Source organism: Dipodomys ordii, unplaced genomic scaffold (genome assembly GCF_000151885.1).
Source record: "Dipodomys ordii isolate 6190 unplaced genomic scaffold, Dord_2.0 Scaffold50, whole genome shotgun sequence".
Lineage (NCBI taxonomy): Eukaryota > Metazoa > Chordata > Mammalia > Rodentia > Heteromyidae > Dipodomys > Dipodomys ordii.
Window position 1 is genome coordinate 8,175,588 of NW_012267266.1, and position 21,553 is coordinate 8,197,140.

The following is a 21,553-nucleotide window of genomic DNA, read 5'->3' on the forward strand; positions in this document are numbered from 1 at the left end:
AATCTCATTGTAGCACTAAAGATACAATTAGTGATTAGTACCTAGAATTCTAGGTGCATGAAGAAGAGAGTGGCCCAGGGACATGTCAGCATAATAGCCTGATGAAAATCACTTTCACACTATATTATGCAGTGGGAAAAAGTCTCCTTCCAAAAAGCCAAAATTCTTGATTTACACCTCATAAGCAAACTCTGTACAAGTGACAGGGAAGAGTGGCATGACCTTAAGAGGATGCTCTCTCCGTTTGCATAAAAGAAACAGAAATCACAGATAATGTTTCAATTATGCTGACAAGTCAACGAATACTGATAGTAATATTGAAAAAGCCAATTTTCTGTAGGGCAAGAAAATCACTTGTGAGGAAACCACTTTATCCTTTGATTTGCTAATCAGTTCTATTGGAAAGCCGTGTGCTGCTCTGTGAGGAGTGGGGAAGGTCATATTTGATTTTTCTCTCCTGTTGCTGAAAGAGAAAAACTGAGCAAAGAAGAAAAGAAAATCACAAATATCAAAGACATTGAAGAGAGCAAATTTAGAGTCTACTACAAGGTAGAATATGATGAGTACCCACTCTGTCCTGTGAACAAAATCAATGACTGTATCTACCACCAAATCTACATATATTATATAATGATTTCCCCCAGGGGGAACCAAGGTCCAGCGTCACAGTGGTTACTCGATCACAGCAAAATCTACAAGTTCTTCTTTATCATTTACAAGTGAAAAAAGAAACGTGTTTTCCTCTCTCACCAGCTCAAAGGCCAAGCCTCTGCTGACATCCAAGCAAATCTCTCTGGACTGCTCAAGGCTTTGATCTTGTGGTTACACTATCTCCATACTGCTCCATGAAATTTCCCTACTACAGTAGCAGTACTCAGTAGGACTCAGTAGTAAACTTAGTAGTACAGCATATCCTACGTAACTATCTGAAGTTGCTCTTCTCATAGGGGAAAAATAGTCACTATATAAACATTTCTGTGTTACAGGAGTAAATACACTAATTATTTTTATTTGAAAATGCTAAAAACAGAGGAGTTACCGTTATGTAAGTCAGGCAAAGAGTACATTTCCTTTTGGACAGTATCACTCTTTATACATCCTATCTGAATTGTTTAAAGTCAGTTCTGTTCCTCTGCTTTGATTTGGAAGTCAACTTAAGTGCATTCAGGGATCTAGGCAGCCACTAAACATTAATAGCTCTCGATGCTTCCATAGACATTGAAGCCCCTCACCTCTTCTATTGAGAGAGAAGCCCAGGCAGGTGGGTCTGGCATTGACTAGAATAGACTAGGTGCCCCAATATGTGAGGATTTCTAGGGGGGATAGGTGAGTCAATGGACTGAGTTGAGGAGACCTGCCCTCCAAGTCATTCAGGGACCTGGATGGAATAAAATGCTAACAAAGGACAAATTCCTACTCTCTTCCAAACTAGTACCTATGTCTGGATACAAGAACTCCAGGTGCTCCAGCCTTTGGGTTCTAAGACTCACACCAACAGAACCCTGGCTCTGATAATTTGAGCCTCATCTTGGTTCAGAGCCTGCAGACCTGGACTGAGCAATAGGACCTGTTTCTCTAGTTCTCCAAGTTTGTAATTTGCACTTTTGTGGAGCCTTTTGGCCTCTTATAAACCAAGTAAGCCACCTCTCCAGTAATTCTATTCCCACTCTTCCTATTTCTTCTTATCCTCTTACCCTTTGTCGCTCAGTTCTATCAATCTGCAGAACTCTGATTAAAACTCCCAGATTTTCCCAAGGGCCCCACATCCTTGGTGGATACGTGGGGATTATCCAGAGTCTCTATTCCTCACCTCTCCTTCCTTATAAATGTCCACTCACTCACCTGCCCTTTCCAGTCAGGTCCTGCCCACACTCCATAAAAACTGTCCTTGTGAAATTCGCACAGCCTCCACATTCCAAGCTTGATGCTAAGTTCTGGGCCTACCCCTGTCACATGGAGGATGGGTGGCAGAGTAGGGCACTCCTTCACTAGAAGCACTACCTTCACTGATTCCCAACTGAACGCGTCCTTCACTTTTTTTCCTGCCTACTGTTTATCAGTCTCTTTTGATGACTCCTCTCTACCCAACCCCAAAAGGCTACAGAGCCTCAAGTTAGCTACCTCCTTAGCCCTGTTACCTCTCCACACGGTCTAACATGATATCGTCCATTCTATAATTCAAATTCCTATTTACACCGATGTCTCCCACATTTATATCTCCTGCTGAAATCTAGTCTCTGAAAAACAAATCCATATATTCAAATGCCTATCTAATATCTCTAACTGGGTTTCAAATCTAAATGCCAAAACTATCCATTCCCCCAAAGCTACTTATAATTCTGAAGTCTCCAATAAATGGCTTTAAATCTCTACCTAGTTGAACACTCTCAAAATCTTGGGGTCATAAATGACTATTCCTCCTTCCTCACAATGTTCAAGCTATCTTTAAGCTCTTTCCATACTTCCTCCAAAATACACAGTTGATTCCTCTCCCTCCTGACTTCTAATACCTTGCTCAGAGTCACCAAGACTCTCTTCTAGTCTGGTGCATCAGCCTCTTAGCTGGCTTATATGCTTATATCCTTCCTCTATTCCAGACCTTTTTTAGCATCCACTCTTGATTTTCTTGTTGCATTTGGAATAAAATGGTTTTTCTTTCTTGCTATTGTTTCTAACATATGTATGATGATTTTTTTTCTTGCTTTGTATGTCCCTCCCCCACGGTATAACCCCTGTTTTCAGTGTATTTGATGTTGGTATAATTTAGGGAGGGGAAGGGAAAGAACAAATTGTTTAAATAGGGATGCAGGTGGCCCCATTGCCACAATGAGATGTACAAGTCATTATGTCGAAAAACGAACTTTACAATGTTGGCGGGGGGGGGGGGGGGGGGAGCAAGAGAGAGAGAGAGAGAGAGAGAGAGAGAGAGAGAGAGAGAGAGAAAGGGAGGGGGGGGGGGGGGGGGAGGAGAAACAAAGGAGGATGCAACAATGCTCGATAAGAAATGTACTCATTACCTTGCTCATGTAATTGTAACCCCTCTGTCCAGTATATTCACAATTTAAAAAAAAAAGAATAAAGAATATAAAAGAAAAAAAAACACCTGAATGGGGTACTACTCTGCTATAACAGTTAATGAGGGAGGACATGCATTGCTCCATCCTTTTTCTCCTTTTTCCTTCCCATTCCCATTTAGCTTCTTCCTGATTGCAACCCAGTTTTGAGCCAGCTCTACCCCCGCCCCATTGCAGTATCTTTGAATATATTCTCTCTATACATGCTTCAGCTCTCAACTTTAATATCACCTCTGCATAGCCTTCCCAGCCGTTCTATCTAAAATACTCTTCCTTGTGTGATTCTGTAGCCCAACTACTTTTTCCTCCATAGCAAAAATTTATTTTCTTCACGCACTGCTTCCCCTTTTTCCCTATTAATGCATCCACATGTCAAGAGGGAGTGACATATTTGCTTTGCTTCTCCTACTTCCGTGATGCCTAGCACAATGCCTCCAGCAAAAGAGGATCTCCAAAATCTGTTAGAAGAAAGAAAAAAAAAGAAGAGAACAAAAAAAAAAAAAACAGTATGGCACATGTTCTGGATGAGGAAGTGTTAAACTGTTTTGCGCATATCACCTCCTACCAAAAACAATTCAAATAGTAACAAAACTCTCACAATTTTGTAAGAGAGAATTATTTTCTTGCTAGATTTAACTCGATGAGAAATTAATTTTTCTCTGATGATTTAATCCTCACTGAAAATGAAGTAGGTAAGAAAAGAATGGAAAATCCTAATTAATAGAATGGTATTATGAACTGTTTAGAAATAGCCTTGGTCTATGCTTGGCCATGGTGACAAATATGACTCATGAGTAGGATGAAGTCTGTGGTTCCATTTTTTGTGTAAAGACTGTGGATTCTGTATAGTTCAACTTCGGGTATTTAACTTGCACTACCCATAGCTCAGTGAGTTATGATTTTCACCTGATATGGGAAATGTAGAAGGTTTGGAAAAAGAACCTCAAGATGATGCCTATATGTTTCTTACCAAGGTAATGATATATGAGCTGCAGTCAATCACATAAAGTTTCCAGTTAAGAGAACCATAAAAGTAGTGAGATTACATGTTTATAATATGACACTACTGGGAGCATTACAAAAGAAACAAATCTTTACCCATGTATATATCTGAAATTCCTGCTCTCTCACCCTGCATTTTCCCCCTTTTAAATCTATTTCTGTTAGACTGAACCCATCCTTTCATTACTCCATCTTTCTGTACTGATTCTGTTATTGTGTTCCTACAATGTAACACAGATAATGATTATCTTTTTCTTCATGACTTCCTTTACCAGATAAAGGTAAAGGCCTTTTAACTAAATGGCTGGTTCTGATTCAGATTTTTATGTTCTAATCCTAGCTCTGTGACCTTGAGGAAATTAACTCAACTTTTGGGACCTCATTTTCTTTACAGGCAAAATACAGATAAACTAAAATCCATTACTTGAAATAGTTGTAACAAACTTAAAATGGGGACCTGCTTTACTTGATGACATGATCACAACTGCTGCTACAATGGAAGTGCAGCTTTCTAACAAACACTTTTAAGGCTACACATGAAGAAATGGTACACACACAGTAGTTAAAAGCAGATTCAATGCCAAGCCCTGGAACCTTACGCAAACTCCAAACTTCTCTGAGCCTCAGTACAGATGTTTCCTCATCAAGTATATGCAAATATTTAATAATCCCCACATACGCATACAAAACATAAGCAGAATAATGCTTACCCCAAGATGCCATGAACTATCCCTGAAGTCTACACATTATCTTACATGGCAAGAGGAACTTTACTCATGTGAGATGGTAAGATTACTTTATATCAGAACAAGCTGACCAAGATAATCACAAAAATTCTACTAAGGGAAAGGAGAAAGGCAGAAGAGTGACATCAGAAGAAATGTAAAGACAGAAGAAGGCAGAGTAATGCTATTACTGGGAGGGGTCTTGAAACAAAGACTCTAACTTAATCTTTAGAAGCTAGAAGATGCAAGACACTGGTTCTCACTTAGACCTTCCATGAAGCAATGCTGCTGCTCTGCCTGTTCCGGACCTCTGACCTCGCAACTATGAGACAATATTGTTCTTGCTCTCAGCCATTGTTTGTGTTGTTTACAAATGCAATGGGACACAATACACCTGGTGAAAAGTTGGCTTAATACAAATAAAGCATGGAGGATATCTTATACTTGCAGTCTGCTGGAGAAAGTCTCACAGATCCTCGTCAGAAGAGCTAAAGTCTGCTGTGAGCCACACAACCAGGCTGAAGAGTGAGACCATGAACCTACATGACCTGTTCCATAGAAAGAACAACCTGGGCAGAAGAAGCCTCCACACCTGACCCTGAATAAAGCAAGTAAAAAGGCAGAGTCATTCTTTATAATTAAAAATAATATCCAGGGAAAGAAAAGCACTATCTGCATCTTGAACACAGTTTTGTAGTCAATGAATAAAAAGTGATTTAGAGCCACTCTGGTTGGACAGAGTACAAGGTAACTACAAATTGCCAGGGAAAACCCATGGTAGCCTGGATCAAGGTAGCGAAGGAAGAAGAATAGGAAAGGCTGGATGGAGTAGCAATGAGAGGGACAGGATAGGAAGAAAAATAGCCTCTTTCTTTTTTGCTGAGACTAGTGGGAAGATGAAGGGTGCCAATTTAGAGAAACAGGATATTAGGGGAGGTGCAGATAGAGAGGAAAGTGTTATACTCAACAGCTGACAGATATGCATCAGTGGACACCCAAGCCTGGAACTCAGGACAGAAGTCAAGGATGAATATATAAATCTGAGAATCAGCAACTAGAAGAAATGGAGTTACTTACAGAGCAAGCACAAATTTGCTTTTTATTCTTTTCAATGGCTCACTAGGCAATAGTCACACAACCCCCAGTTAAGAACCACTTCATTCAAGCTAAATCTAGGAACTGTGATTTGGTAAACGCAAGTCCATACTTCCAGCCAGGTATCATTACTGACTATAGCTGCTATCAACTTGGATGTAAAATCCTGCTATTTAAGCAGATCTCTAGCACTTACCAGGAAGGCTTCCAGGTTTGATACAATGACTATGACAATGACAAGTAACCCCTGAAGTTCAGCACTTCATCCCTGAAGACATACTGCTAAAGCTAAAAACAAAAACAAAAATGTAATTGGGGATGGGGCTGTAGCTACAGTTCCCTATGGATACATACATATGTATCCCTACTACTCCATCAACAAGCCACAAGCCACAGACACAAATGACTTTCTAATGGTATTTTTCCAACCTGGAGATTAATATGCCTGAACATCTTCACAGATGTTGCTTCAGTGTAGTCACTTGTTCATTCAAAGAAGTAAATGCCCTGACCATGTGAGCAATTACATAATATCCTACAAAACACAGAAGCCATACACACTGTATCCTAGTAAATAATTATTCCTAAATCTCACACCACCTAGTTATAACTGTAACAGAGGCCACTCGGAAAGGAGTAGGTGATATGAGTGCTAAGTGACTGTGAGAAGAACTGGGACTCCCAGTATGCTCTGGCAGGGCACCCAAGGCCTTGTGACTGCACCTGGGAAGCCATTCAGCCATGGCTGGAGGACCCCCAGCCCTGCCCTGGAATAATAGCATATCCTCTCCTCCAACTCTCTTCTGAAAATGCTAGCTGCTGGCACTTTCCACAGAATCCAGAAGACAGATGCATTTCCATTCTGAAATTCCAGATGTATACTCAGATTATAATTTCATGCCTCCCCCCGCCCCACGACCACCTGCATTAGCCCTGTAAGACTAAAAAGAAACCATTCCAGTTTGAGGTAACATTTTAATCACCAACTTATCCCATACAGTACAATTGTGTAAAAACAGATACCCTTTAAAAACCATTACTAGAAGGGTTTATAAGTAGGACAAAATGTCTGGATTATAAAACATTCTAATAAAAATCAGAGCTATTGCTTATAGATCTATTTCATAATTACAATTATGTGGCACTGAGCAAATTAATTGACTAATACTTTCTTTAAAAGTAATGTTCTGGGGCTGGGAAGGTGGCTCAGTGGTAGAGCACTTGCCTTGCATGCATGAGGCCCTGGGTTCGATTCCTCAGCACCACATAAGCAAAAAAGAAAAGAAAAACGGAAGTGGCGCTGTGGCTCAAGTGGTAGAGCACTAGCCTTGAGCTGAAGAGCTGAGGGACAGCGCCCAGACCCAGAGTTCAGGCCCCACGACCAGACCAAAAATAAATAAATAAATAAAAATAAAATAATGTTCCAGAAACACAATTTTTTTCTTGCAGAAAGTTTTAAGAACCACACCGATTTTGTTCCCTAAAATTCATTCTTACTACTTCAATATCTTTACACCTAGCACTCTGAGAGTGTATCATGCTTGAGAACTTGCATGAAAGGCTATGTGATACATATTTATGGTTCCCAGCCAACCAGGGTTATGTTGTCACATATACCATATGGACTGGCTGGTGGTTTGTGGTGGTAATGTGCCTTGTCTTTTCTGACATATACATAGTTTCTGGTAATTCCAGAATATCTATTTGTACTACCTAAATTCATTCCCTGTAGATTAAATGCATAGATTGTATGTATTTTAGAATTTGCTGACCTAAGTTCTTTCGACATATACAAGTAATTTTGAGGGGAAAAAAGAACAATTTCAATGTAAAACAGAATAACAGTCTGTAACAGACTAAGCCAATCAACCTAAGCAGTGTTAGTCTATTAAAATAAATGCAACTGGCATGCTGAAGGTCATTTTTCAAGCAGAAATAGTTCAGGAGGGCCTCTGAAAATGGAGTTGTATTTATTAATCAGCCTTCTTTTCAATCTTATTTTTATGAATCACTTCCTGAGTAAACCCCTTCTAGTCTTTATTAGTAGGAAACGGTCATTTATGCAACCTCAGCTTAAATTAATGAACCCGGAACTTCTCAACAATGTTTTACAAGCACCAATGATTATCTTAAGTAATACAATTTTTCCCAATTGTCTTCTTATATAAAAATCCATCTCACTCTATTGATTGATGAAACAGCAATCAACAATAAGATACAATATGTAAGAATACAATAATAACAAATCTGTAAATATACCATCCATATTCAGGATATAAACTTCCTGAGTTTTCAAATTCTGTTGTTTTAGTTGTTGGTTTAAACAACTACTAGTCAGACCTTCTTCCCCAAAAGTCACAAAATGTGTCTTATAACAGAAATGCTGCAGTTAACTAACTCTACAAGTTTTCAAGAAGTAGCCCTGGGTCAAGAGCAGATCTTGTGTCAGCCACCAAACAAACAAAAAAAAGGAGCTCTATGCTCTAAACAAGAGGCAGTATAGGGAATATTCTTAGAAATCTGACCTACAAAATAACCTTGATCTGGGAGCCCCCTATCTGGCATGTTGTCTTTTACCTCTTAAAGCATATCCTCCCATCTCCACCTCCTCCATACACACAAATAATCTATGTTCTATCTTACAAGGTAGGAGAAGTAATTTAGTTCCATAATTGCACTAAAGATGAGAGGGGTCTTTTTTAAAACAACCTCCTAAAATGCTTCTTTGAAATCCCTCCTTATGACCATCTTACCTTGTTTCAGGTATGCTGATCAATGAGCTGGTTTCTGACACATTGAATACAAGCCCCTTTATTTCATTAACATCTGCTGCACAATAATCTTAGTATAAGAAGGGTAGCTTTAGATATAAGAACTGTACTTGGCTCTTTGTGTCCTCCCTAAGCACAGTCAGAGTGAGCTCATTCTGTTCTCAACTCTGATCAGATTCCCAGATCACACTCCCTTCCTTGATCTCTCATCCAGCATTCCGGCTCACTTGGCTATTTCCACGAATGTCCACTTCATCATAAATAGAACTGAACCTGGCTTCCCAAACCAGCTTGGCTTTCAAACTATTCATCTGTGAACAGTGCAACTAGTCTCCAAGGCCCCAAGAGGAAAAGACGAAAAATAAATTTTTGACTCAAGCCCTAATCACTGTTCTTTATCCAAGGGCTTCTCTTTGCAAACATCTCTACAGTTTCTTCCTCCTGTCTCTCCCAGCCAACTCAATACTAGTGCAAGGAATTTCTGATTTATTTCTTTAGTACCTGAAACAAATTCTCAACTTCTTTCTTGCTTCTGAGTTGTCTTGTACACTGTTACCAGAATATTCTAGAATGAATATTCTATTAGCTCCCTTCCAGGGCTAAAATTTTCTACAAAATGTAATTCTCTAACACTGCTTTCCTCTAGGCTAGTACACTAAGTAACTCTGAGTGGTTTGGTACCATCTAACTCATAACAACATTTTGGACTGACTCTCCAGGCTATTCGCTAATTGATCCCAAACTGCGATGCATTCTCAACCACTCTTCACAAGCATCAATGACTGACAAAAATCCAGGCACTCTAAATTCCTCACCCTTTCTCAGTTGTAAATCCTTCAGGACTCCAAGGCTTGGAAACTCTGTACTTCCTAGTAAGCAACTCTCTTCCTCTCTTCAAAAGTCCACTCTGCAAAGCTTAGCTTCTTCCCAACACAACTTAGTTCTGTTTCTTTTTAAGGGTTTTGTCCCTAAATCAAGTACATAAAATAAGATCATGGATGATTATGTCAGTCTTGGATCCTTCTTCCCTGGAATCTACAACAGTACTTGGGACATAGTAGGTACATTATAAATGCCTACCCATTGGAAATAACATTTACTGAGCACCTAATATATGTCTAGCACCAGTTCAACCTGTTTAACTAATTTAATGAGCAACTAAGCAGCACTTAACTGTGTCTAATTGTTTCACCTATGGCAATGATATTTCCCAAAATAACTTAAAAGGCTGCTACAAAAGGCAAGGTATCTATGTAGTATGTCTATTCTATTTTTTCAGGGCATAACACTAAATTCTAAAATGTATGTCTGCAATGTAACAGCAGAAAATGCATTCAAACACTGTCAGCAAGCATGTGCTAGTTATGCTATGGAGCTAGGCAAACTGCTGAGGTCTAGTTTGTATGGCTCAGTTCCTTTATCTGGAAAATTACATCCACTGATCTGGCAGGACCTTTACTACTCTAAAATTCTACATCAAACTTTTTCATATGCATGACTTTTCTGGGATGGTAATGATTATTAAAAAGAATGATTGTTCAATGTACATCTTTGAGGGGAAGGTCAGGCTGGACGGAATGGTGGAGAAGGATGAAAGGGGTAATGTTAATCACTAGGGATACAGGTGGACCCATTACAACAATGAGATGTACAAGTCATTATGTCGAAACACCAACTTTACAACTTTGATGGGGGGCGGGGGGAGGACTGGATGGGGGAAGGGGGAGGAGTATGGGAAGGGATGGGAAGGGGAAACAAAGAGGAGGCAACAATGCTTGATAAGAAATGTACTCGTTATCTTGCCCATGTAATTGTAACTCCTCTGTACGGTATTCTCACAATTTAAAAAAAAAAGATGCATTGTACTTATGAACAGATTTGTTGGATGGTAACCCCATTCATAACTACTTACTAAAAATAAAAATATAATTTTTTAAAAATAGAATGTAACTGGTTTCTAAAAGTTCAAATTCAGAACTGCTTTAATGGAAGAACTTATTCTGAAAGTGAGCCACAATTTCAAGTTTACATCATCTAGTGCTCCACAGGTGAAACATTAACACCTATGTCAGAATCCATTCCCATTCCACATTCCTCCACAATTGTGGTCAGAAAAGAACAAATGATACCTTCAGCCTAATATCTTCACCTGGCTAACAGGCAGCTTCCCATGAAAGAGAAAATAAAACATTACAAGCTTGGGGAGGGGGGGGGAACAGGTAATTTGAATAAATATAGGAGATAAATCCCCCAAAAAAGATGTGGGGGGGGAGGATGGGAAGATTCATATTTTCAGTCCGATGAAACCACAGAGACAAAAATGTAAGAACATACTGAGTTGTAAAACTATTTTTAAAATAATGAGGTTCAGCAAGAAAAAGGGAGAGAAATTCAAAATAGGAAAAACAAAGATCCATAGTCCAAATGTAAAGAAATACAGCATGAATCTGAGGAACTATAATACAAGATACAAGAATCCACTTTCTCTGATGTTTAGAATATTTCTTTCAAGTAGAAGATGTCTAACAATATCATATCATCGTTCACTCTCTGTAAGATCAAGCTACCTGATACAAAGTAATATTATATTAACACAAATTTAAAATATTTGTTACTCTTAACTTTTTAATTTCTTTTTAATTAACAAATTAAAATTGTGCACATTTACCCTGTGTAACATGCTGCTTTGAAATGGAATACATTTTTGAATGACTGAATCAAGTTAATTATCATATGTATTCTCATAATTAATACTTTGTGAAAGAAACCATAAAATTTACTCTCTTAGCAGTTTGCAAGAATAAGACACATTGTTACTATGTATAGTTAGTATACAACAAGTCTCTTGGACTTCTTGCTAACTGAAATTCTGTATCGATTGTTTACTAATTTTCAACTTTCACAACCAACCTGTAGTTATATATGTCTGTAAGACATTAGTCCTAGAATGAAATACAGATGACACAGGCTTATGGATATAAAAGAACTGATGACTCAAAGAGAAAGAAAAGGAAGAAAGGAGTGGGAAGTGAATGGAAGGAAGTGGAGAAGTACCAGCTTCTTCATTTGCTGCAGTACAGAGTAGAGACTTTCTATCTAAAGGTGATGGACCAAGAAAACAAATGAAATTATATCATGTAAAGTTAGTAGGCACATCAAACAGGAGAATTAATCATAAAATTAATGTTTACCAGAGAGTAAGAATCCCTAATTCTTATAAAAAGAAACAACAGCTCAAAATGAAACACAAAATTCCATATATGTGGGATTATGTTGGGGAACATGGGCAGAAGTGGGACTCAGAAAAGAATGGACTGGGATGGGAAAGGAAGAAGGTAACCAGGGTGAGCTGTCAATGAACACCTTTCTATACTGTTTGAATATATATTTATAGGAGTATTTATACTTTCCATAAATACTTAAGTGTTTGAAAGACATAATCATTGGCAAAATCCCCACTTCTCCAACATTATGACTGAGGACAATGTAGTTCCCTGGCAAGAGCTTAGAATAAGGTCAGACTTAGGATCTGCTCTGCATTTAGGACAAAACAGAGTTTTCTTTTTGGTTGGTTGTTGTTTTATTTTTGTTTTGTTTTCTGGACCTGTAAAGGAAGCCAGTGAAAAAAATCTACTTATATGTTAAAAATGTATAAATACATATATTGTAAAAAGAAAAACAACATCACTTTAAGAACCTTACTTAACAATAATCTTAAACAATACTCAATGAAATGCAGTGCACTCTTTTGGTTCAGACAAAGTATACAGCAATTTAAAGATGATGCTATAATCATTAAGAGCATAAGTAAGATGAAAACACCACATATTCTTTAGGAGTGAAGAAGGTAAAAATGAGTAGAAAATAATTACTCCTTGACAAGTAGAAGAGTAGTCTAGTAACTGCGAACAGCCTGGTGGTTCTTTGTCCCTAAGTTGGGCAACCATCCCCACCACAGACAGAACCAACAAGTCCTATCCCCACATTGACAGTTCACGAAGATGTCTATACCTAGAATTTCCTTCCATGGTGCTGATGAATCCCAATACTTTGGGCACTGAATTCAGGCTACCTGTGAGTTACAGCCAATCAAAACCATTACAAAAGTCATGATTTTCAGTTGTGAAGCTGTAATTCAATTTTGTATGGTTCATGGTCCAGAACCCTCTTCAAATCAGAAGACTTCAGGTGATAGAAAATGAACAAATTAATTACATCCAGACTTACCACAGACATTCCCCAAGGATATTTAGAAAATACAAAAAAAGCCGGCACCAGTGGTTCACACCTAAAATCCTAGCTACTCAGGAGGCTGAGATCTGAGGATCACAGTTCAAAGCCAGCCCAGTCCATGAGACTCCAATCTCCAATAAACAACTAGAAAACTGGAAGTGGCACTGTGGCTTAAGCGGTAGAGTACTCGTCTTGAACTGAAGAGTGTAGGGACAGCGCCCAGGATCAGAGTTCAAGCCCCAGGACCAAAAAAAAAAAAAAAAAAGATTAAAAAAATACGAAAAACAAGTTCTAAATCTCACTTTAAAACACCAATTTTTGCAAATAGTAATTTAAGAATTCGATTTTAACTATTTTTGCGTGATTTCAATCATCCTACCTTTACCTCACCATATCTAATTACTTGCTCTAATGACAGAGAAATATGGTTTAAACCCAGACTTGACAAACTTTTCCTGAAAAACATCAGTGAGTAAATATTTTAGATTTTGTGGGCCAGACAGTTTCTGTCCAACTATTCAACTATGCTGTTACAGCTTGAAAGCAGCCACAGAAAATTTCTAGATGAATGGCGACGGCTAAGCCATGAAACATTATTTAACCATTTTAAAAATGTTTTTTAAGAAAATTTTTAGCTCCTATCCCTACAAAAATAAAGAAGCAGGCCAATTTGGCTCATAGATAGCTGACTTAGGCAGAGTTCAACACCAGAGGACTTTGGGACAAAAGAGAAAAGGTATTTGCCAAGAATGTCATTCTTTTCCTGTTCTCACCTCTTTATTCCTTTTTTTGAAAAGGCTATTTAAAGGACTAAATAAAACAAACAGCAAGGAAGTTTCTTTATTTTCCAGTTTCTTCGTTTTATTTATCTAGTCTCAGGAAGGCTCACAAAACTCAATAATCAGTAGCATCTAACTTAATATAAATAAAACAAAAGAAGACACTAGAAAAAACAAACAAAATGCCTTCAAAAATCAGAATTGCAAATCATTTCTACACATATTATACTACCTTACTGTTAATCAATATATCTTATCATGCGATGCTAAAAGGCAAGGGGAATAAATCTGGACTACTGCCAACCTCTAATTCAGCTTTTAGAAAGTAAAGAACTACCTCTTTACTATGACCTGATCACAGGCTCTTCTCAGCATTTAAATGTTAAATAGTAAGTTCCGTTATAATATTCTTTTCTCTTCTTTAGCTTGTTCATCAGCATAATCTCCCCTTGTTTTTTCTGTGACATCCTGCAATTTAAGAGTCCTAAATTTGCAACTGGACTTTAGGCATTCAAAGAAAGAATACAATTCAAGCATCAAAAAAGGCTACTTATCCTTTTTGAGTATTAGAATTAAACCTTTTGATCACTCTTTCCTAAAAAGAAAAAGGAAAAGGAAAAGCCCTGAGTAAAAAAGAACAAGCATTTGCCTTGACTGTGGCCAAAATGATTTTCAACATTTTGGTGGAGACCAAAAGATATTTAGTAATGTCTAGAGACACATGATTTGCCCAACTTAGGGTAGAGCAGAGAAAGGGGAGAAAAAGGTGATCTTATTTTATTCTGAGTATATGAGTAGAGAGCCGGAATCCTGCTAGACATGCTACAATCCACAGGCCAGCCTCCAATACCAAAGAATTCTCAGATCTAAAATATCAATAGTAAGGGTGTTAACAAAACCCTGCCATAGTGGCAGTGAAAGTTAGGTATGTGCAATTTTAAACTAAAGTGCTCCAAGGTTGGTCTTTTCTTTAAAAAAGAGTATGTTACAATTATAATGCTCAACAACATGCCTACCATGTGCTTATCAGCATAAAAGCATAAATAATGTTTTCTTAACTATTCTATCAAAAACTGTAAGATGTAAAGAGACAGAGTATTTTCCTAACCAGATAGTTTCTTCCCTATCACAAGGCAAATTCAGTCACACTAAAACATGAAGTATGAGCTCTATTACAATAGAATCAAGCCTCAAAACTTGTTTCAACCTAACACAGTTTCAACCTTAAAATCACCAGCTTGGGTTGATAAATGAAACAGAAACTCATATAACATCAAATGTTCTACTTCCTCCCCTGGCCAACCTACCAATAAACAACTATAGGAAAAAAAACAAAGTTCCCAACTTCAGAGCTCCTCTACTTAGTTCTACAGGAACTCATTAAAAAAAAAAAAAACCTGTGGCTTTCAGAAACTTAACTATTAAGAGAGAAAAGGCAAAAAAGAAAAAAAAAATGTGATGGGGTCTTCATAGTCCAGTGACCACAGACCACCAGAGCTATTGAATATCTCCTGTTTTTAAAGATCGATCTATGGAAACAGGGAAACAGTCGGGGGAAACTGAGACTGCTGAACAGAAAAGTCAAGAAGGAAGCAGGTGATCAAGCACACCTGCTCACTTCAGTCTTAAAAATATTTTTTCACAGGAAGCAATACATGGCTCAGAGTAAAACAACAAATCAGGAATGGGTAACAATGCTCGACAAGAAATGTACTCACTACCTTACCCATGTAACTGTAAACCCTCTGTACAGCATCTTTACAATAAAATAAAAATTTTAAAAATCAAATTAGTCATTTTTATCAATGTTATGTTCATAGTCCAGACATTCTTTAATGCTAACAGAATAACACAGACAATCCTCTTCCAATAAATACAATCATGACATCTCTGTTGCAAACCTATTTGCTTAGGCCCAGCCAACTGTAGATCTGGGAACAATATACTGTAATCACCACAAAAAAATAAAATAAAATAAAACCTTCAGACCAGATAAAATGACAAGTATCTGACTTGGCTGGTTCTCAGAAGCTTGAGTCTCAGAGAAATCTATCAAACAAAAGACTCCCACAGGATAGTTGTACTCAGGAGGAGATGGAAGACACAAGCACAAGAGGTTTTAAAGTTCTTGAATCTTTCAACACTAGTTGGCACCATTGACAAAGTTCTACCAATTTTCAAAAGCCATACATCCCAAACTTTACTTGAAAGAAATGAGAAAAATTCCCCTCTAACACCTGAATAAACCCAGCAATCGATGCTACTGTTTTTAAATACAGTGCAGTAGAGGATAGGTAGAAAGAATAAGTAATTTTTTCTTGTTATTCTTAAGACTTAGAGATGCATGAAAACAAGAAAAAAAAATCGTACAAACCGAGATCCTAGTTATACTTACTACTATGAATCAACTTTTAATATCAACTGAGACTCAAAAATACTGGTGTTATAGAGCATTTTATTACATTTCTTCATATACATTATAGTTTCATAATAAATTTTAATTTTTTATCTTCTAATGGCTTTTTTTGGGGGGGAGGGTCCAGTCATGGGGCCTGAACTCTGGGCCTGGGTGCTGTCCCTCAGCTCTTCAGCTCAAGGCTAGCACTCTACCACTTGAGCCACAGCGTAACTTCGAGTTTTTTTTCTTTTTGATTATGTGGTGCTGAGGAATCGAACCCAGGGCCGTGTGTGTGTGTGTGTGTGTGTGTCTGTGTGTCTGTGTGTGTGTGTGTGTACATACACTGATGCTAGAGTTTGAACTCATGGCCTTGATTCTCATTTGATTTTCTTCTTCTTACTCACAGCTGGTACTCTACTACTGGAACCATGCCCTAGAAGTAGAGCCTCAAAGGCTTTTCTTCCATGGCTAGCTCCAAATCAGGATTCTTCAGGTTTCAACCTCCTGAGTAGCTATGGTTAAAGGCATGGGACACTAGCACCTGGTTCAAATATATATATATGGATCCACAGATTCAGTCTGACCTTAACTTTCACATTTTCCATCAAGATTCTAAAATCAACATTAAAAGTTACTATCCATCCCTTTGGTATATGCTATATCACTTAGAAAATGTTTGTTACACAAAACCTGATTTGTTATTTTAATTCTCCAGAGTAAACATAAGACATCTTGTTATTCATAATGTACATAAGTATTAATTTGTGAAATGTGCCTTGTAGGATGATCAAGACTTTCAGAGAGATGCAACAACGTTTCTCCTTTCCAACTGCTGAGATCCCTACAAGTTACAATAAAGCATTTCACCACATTCCCATGCCCAGCCTCTCAACCAGAGTGGAATTGTTATCCTTTTTTTGGGGGGGGGGCGGCGGTGGTCAGTAGTGGGGCTTGAACTCTATGCTTGGGTGCGGTCCCTACCTATGCTCTTCAGCTCAAGGCAAGCACTCTACCGCTTCAGCCACAGCGCCACATCCTGTTATCCATTTTTTTAACTAAGATTTATTAACCCAAAGAATGGACACACACACAAACACACACACACATACACACACACACACACACACACACACAGAGGCTAAAACAGTAGGCCACCTGTTAGATCCAATCCACAAGGGAATTCTTCCTGGAAGCACAAGAGGAAAACCCCCACAGAGGATCTTAGAGGCAGACAGTTGCTTCAGGGAGAGAGTGGAGCACTGGGTGGGTCCCCTCCAACCCCAGTCAGACCAAGTGATAAAAAACAATCAAGAGAGGAGGGGGAAAAAAAGCACCTTCAGCCCCTCCCCCCCAGCAGCAAATGAACTGCTGCTAACCTAGGATAGCTGCTTACAACATGGACCTCGTAACCTTACTAAAGGATCCACAGCAAGTGAAACTAAAATGGACAATCCAGAGAAAATACTGTTCTAGACACATTACCCTCCTAGATACCAACAGTAACATTTAGTGATTGACTACACTGGCTCTACTCAAATGCAGGAAATCAGTACCCAAAGTTGCCAACAAAATACATTACAACACATTGTTGCTATGTTTTATGTTGCCATCAAATTAAGGCACAGTTTAAAGTAGTTTAAAAAAAAGAAAGAAAGAAAATAATCAACTCATATGCTAGATTGCTGTGCTGTGTAATGGTTTTCATTATAATGTTTAGCTATGAAGTAAGCTAGAAGATATTCTGGGAAGATATAAATCTCTAGCATGGTTTCAGAAAAAGGACCACATCCTTTATGCTTTCATAATAAAAGTTCCTTTCAAAATGAAGGTATCAGAGAACAATATTCTTTATATTTTGTTATCAGGCCTTTCTACAGGCAGACTAGGGCGTAACCCATTGACAAAGGTCAGTATAGTGGTAGAAAGCCTAGACTCTAAAGGTTGCCTATTAAAATCCCAGGCGTTAGCTGTGTGACCTGGGAAAGATAATCTCTTTGTGCTTCAATTTCCACACCTTCTGGGTGGTGGTTGTGGAAACCAGGCCTCTCATGTAAGAAACCCATGCTAATAATATCAGATAATTGAGTGTCAAGCTTAGGAAGGGATTACAGAGTCTATCCACTTGGGGAGTCAGTATCCTACTATCCTAGCGGAGTACCTGCTTCCTGTAGTAAAAATCCAGCAGTGACAATCTGAGAAAGGCAACATTAAGTACCAAAAGCTCTACCTTCCAAACCATGTTGCCTGGCACACAAAACCTACACATGCCTGCTCCTCTCCAGCGGCCAGGGCTTCTTCCCTTGCATGCTCTGCACTTTAAGCAGAGCTTAAGTGCCTCACAGAGTACTAAGGGATGGATATTAAAATACTGGAATTAACACTGTCTGAGAATTCCCAGTAACTGAATGAGTCACTTCTTTAGCAACAGAGTAAAATGTCAAGGTTGCCAGAGAACCCCATGCAGATGTTTTCATAAATCATCTGCAAGTGATCACCAAGCCAAAGCTAAAGGACATTATTCAAGACAACACTTTCAGTGAAAGAGATCTGTTTTTATTATTTTTTTTCCTGTAATGAAGAAAATTCTGAAAATGAGGTAGGTTACTGGGAGGAGGGGTTGGAAATCACAGGGAGTTTAACCACCAAGTTATACAACATGTCAAAGGTTAGAACTGTTCCTTGCTCTAGAGCAAAAGTCAGTCAAACTGTTTTCTCCAGCCTTATCAAAAGGCAGTAGGCAAACTCTAAGTTCAAGTTTTAAAATCAGCCCGCAGCCCTTACAATACATTTTGTTTCTCAATACCAAAAGCAGAAACTCTATACAATCTGAAACATCTGCGTTGCAGCAATCGTTTTAACACTGCCACCGACAAAATCTTTGCACGTTCTGTATTGACAGTAAAAGGCATAAAAGAGTCTTTTTCAACTTTCATATTATTTAAGTAAAGTTTGTATTTGCATGTCAATCAAATCTAAGCCATTTGTCCTGGCACTACCGGATGAAACCCTGCGGGTATTTTCAGCCACTTAAACTGTCACACAAGGGGGAAAAAATGAAAACATGGACTTGATCCACCTCCTAGGTTTTTCTATCTGTTCGTCTAGGCATAGGCTAGCTTATCAGCACGTGTGTCCTTCAGATGGATTCATCACAGAGCACCGTCAGGGGTAAAAATCTACAAACACTCCCCGCACCCGCCGTACTGTACCCATAAAAGCAGAACCGATTGTGACTTTTTTTTTAAGTAACTTCACATAAAAGACTTTTCAGATGGGTCGTTTTCTCAACTCATTTTCCCAATTTGATCTGCGGGCACAGGACTGAGCGCCCCACAGCTTCCGGCAGGAGAACAGCACGCGGTTTCCCCACCAGCTCCCCACCCCAGAAACCTCACAAACGCGATGTAATAATAACAGCTGAAGAATGATGACGACACTACAACCAGCCCCACATCGCAGCGGGTAGAAACAACAAATCAACTTTTGTCTCTTAAGTGTCACAGAGGATAAAGAAGCGGGGCGCCGGGGGGGGGCGAGGGGGGGTAAGAGAAGGAAATAAAACGGCCAGGTGGGATGTGTTTGAACAATTTCCGGGACCCAGTGCGCGCCAGGGGTCTGGGCTGGTAGGCGCAGCTCAGCCCTGTGTAAGCCGAAGGGTTACCCAAAGCTACACCCAAGCTGTGCAAGTGAAGGGACACCTCCTGCTCCCCGCCGCACTCCTCGCCAGCAGGGGCCGAAGGCCACTTCCACAGTCCAGGTCTCAGTGCGGGAACATGGCCACTTCCACCCCTCCCTCTACCCCCCCACCCCCAGCGGGTGCCTGCCCCCGCACGCCGCCCAGCAGTTTGCTAAATCGACGCACGGGAGAAGAGCCAGCTACGGAGCCGCGGCCCCCGGGATGCCAGCGCCGCAGAACCTGGCTGCTGGATCCCTCCCCTCCTCTCAGGGACCCTCCTTAGGTTCGGCCTCCACGCCGAAGGGGGCACACAGGAGGTGAAAGTCGGGGAGCAGCCGGTACCCGCGGCCGCCCCACACCCCCGCCTCCCGTGCCTCGGAGCCCCGCGCCCGGGGCTGCCAGGTGCTTACCTGTGGGAAGGAGCCCTCGCGGCGCGGGCTCCGAGGGTAGTCTAAGTGACCCCTGTCCAGCATCAGGTAGAGGGAGAAGATCACCACGCAGAAGATCGCGCTGCCAAACACGGTGAACTGCCGGCTTAACTTCATTTTCCTCGATAGACTCGGGGCCAGGACACCGTCCTCACCCGGAGGCGAAGGCGAACCGCGGACTCCAGGAAGCGGCCGCCAAAGGCTCCCAGCTCCCGGGCTGCGCCCAGTCCGTGCGCTCGGGCGCCAGCGCGGGTCCCGGCCGCGCTCCGCACCTTGTCCCCGGAGCCAGCACGAGCCCCCGGCCTTCGCTCGGGTCCGCTGCCCTCTCCGGGGCGGGTCGTCCCCCCTCGAGGCTGGACCCGCGCTGGCGGCGGCGGCGGCGGGGAACCGAGCCTCGCAAACTTGATCTCCAGCTCAGCGCCCAACACGCAGCCCGGCGCGCCCGGCGGCAGCCGGAGAGGTGGCTTGCCCGCACTTCCTGCTACCGCCGCCCCGACCGAGGAAAAGTTTTTTCTCGACGAAGGCAGGCGTGCCTGCCGTCACCCAGCCCACGCGCGGGCTCGGCGACCCCGGAGCGGACCGCGCTGAGCCAGGTCCGACCCGCGGACAGAAGGAACTGGCTCTGGCGGAGCCGGGCCCCACAACTTAGCGCCGGGACAGCCGGGCCCGCCCCCGCCGCCCCGTCCCCGCCTCCCCACCCCCGGCTGAGCCCCTTCCTGCTGCCGCCACCGCCCAGACCCGGCCGGGGCGCGCCCGGGGCTTCTGTGGGCGCACACGCTGGGGTGCCGGGGCGCTCGGATCCGGCTGGAGTTTCCTCGGGGTGCGCGTCCGCTCCCGGCCTCTCCCGCCCCCCGTCCCCGGCGCCGCCGCCTCTACCTTCTCCCCCCCCCCTCCTCCTCCAAGACCCGGGCAGTGCGGGGAGGGCGTAGGGGGCGGGAGGAGGCGGCGGCGGCGCGGAGAGGAGGGAAAGGAGAGGAGCGTCCCCGGAGAGAAGCCCGCTCCAGCTGCAACCGTGAGCAACCCCCTCCTTCCCGCCCCGAAAACGCGGAGATGGCGGCGGCAGCTGCGAAAGGAAGCGCCGGTTCTCCAGCGCCACTCGGCGCTCCGGCACCGCCTGCCAGGAGCCGGAGGAGGCGGCAGCGGCGGAGGCAGCAGCGGCGGCGGCGGCGGCGCGGCAGCCGCTGGGTCAATCGGCTCCCGCAGCCCGGGAGCAGGGCGGCCGGCTGGCCCCGCCCCCTCCCGACGCGCCGAGATGAGAGGGCGGGGCCCCGGGCACCCAATCAGGGTTCGCCGCCTGCCAGGCCCGCCCCGCGTCTGCCTCCCCTGGGCCCAGGCTATAGGGAGACCTCAGGAGGCTTCTGTGACCCAGGAG

General features: G+C 41.6%; 1 protein-coding gene across 1 annotated transcript in view; it reads right to left on the minus strand.

Moving 5' to 3' along the window:
• Window positions 1-20,532, minus strand: part of Man2a1 (mannosidase, alpha, class 2A, member 1) — a 158,441-nt gene extending 137,909 nt beyond the window's left edge. The window contains exon 1 of the mRNA XM_013020384.1: window positions 20,164-20,532. Within this exon, the coding sequence (XP_012875838.1) occupies window positions 20,164-20,298 (135 nt within the window). The 5' untranslated portion in view covers window positions 20,299-20,532. The remainder of the gene's footprint in view (window positions 1-20,163) is intronic.
• Window positions 20,533-21,553: the final 1,021 nt, after the last annotated feature.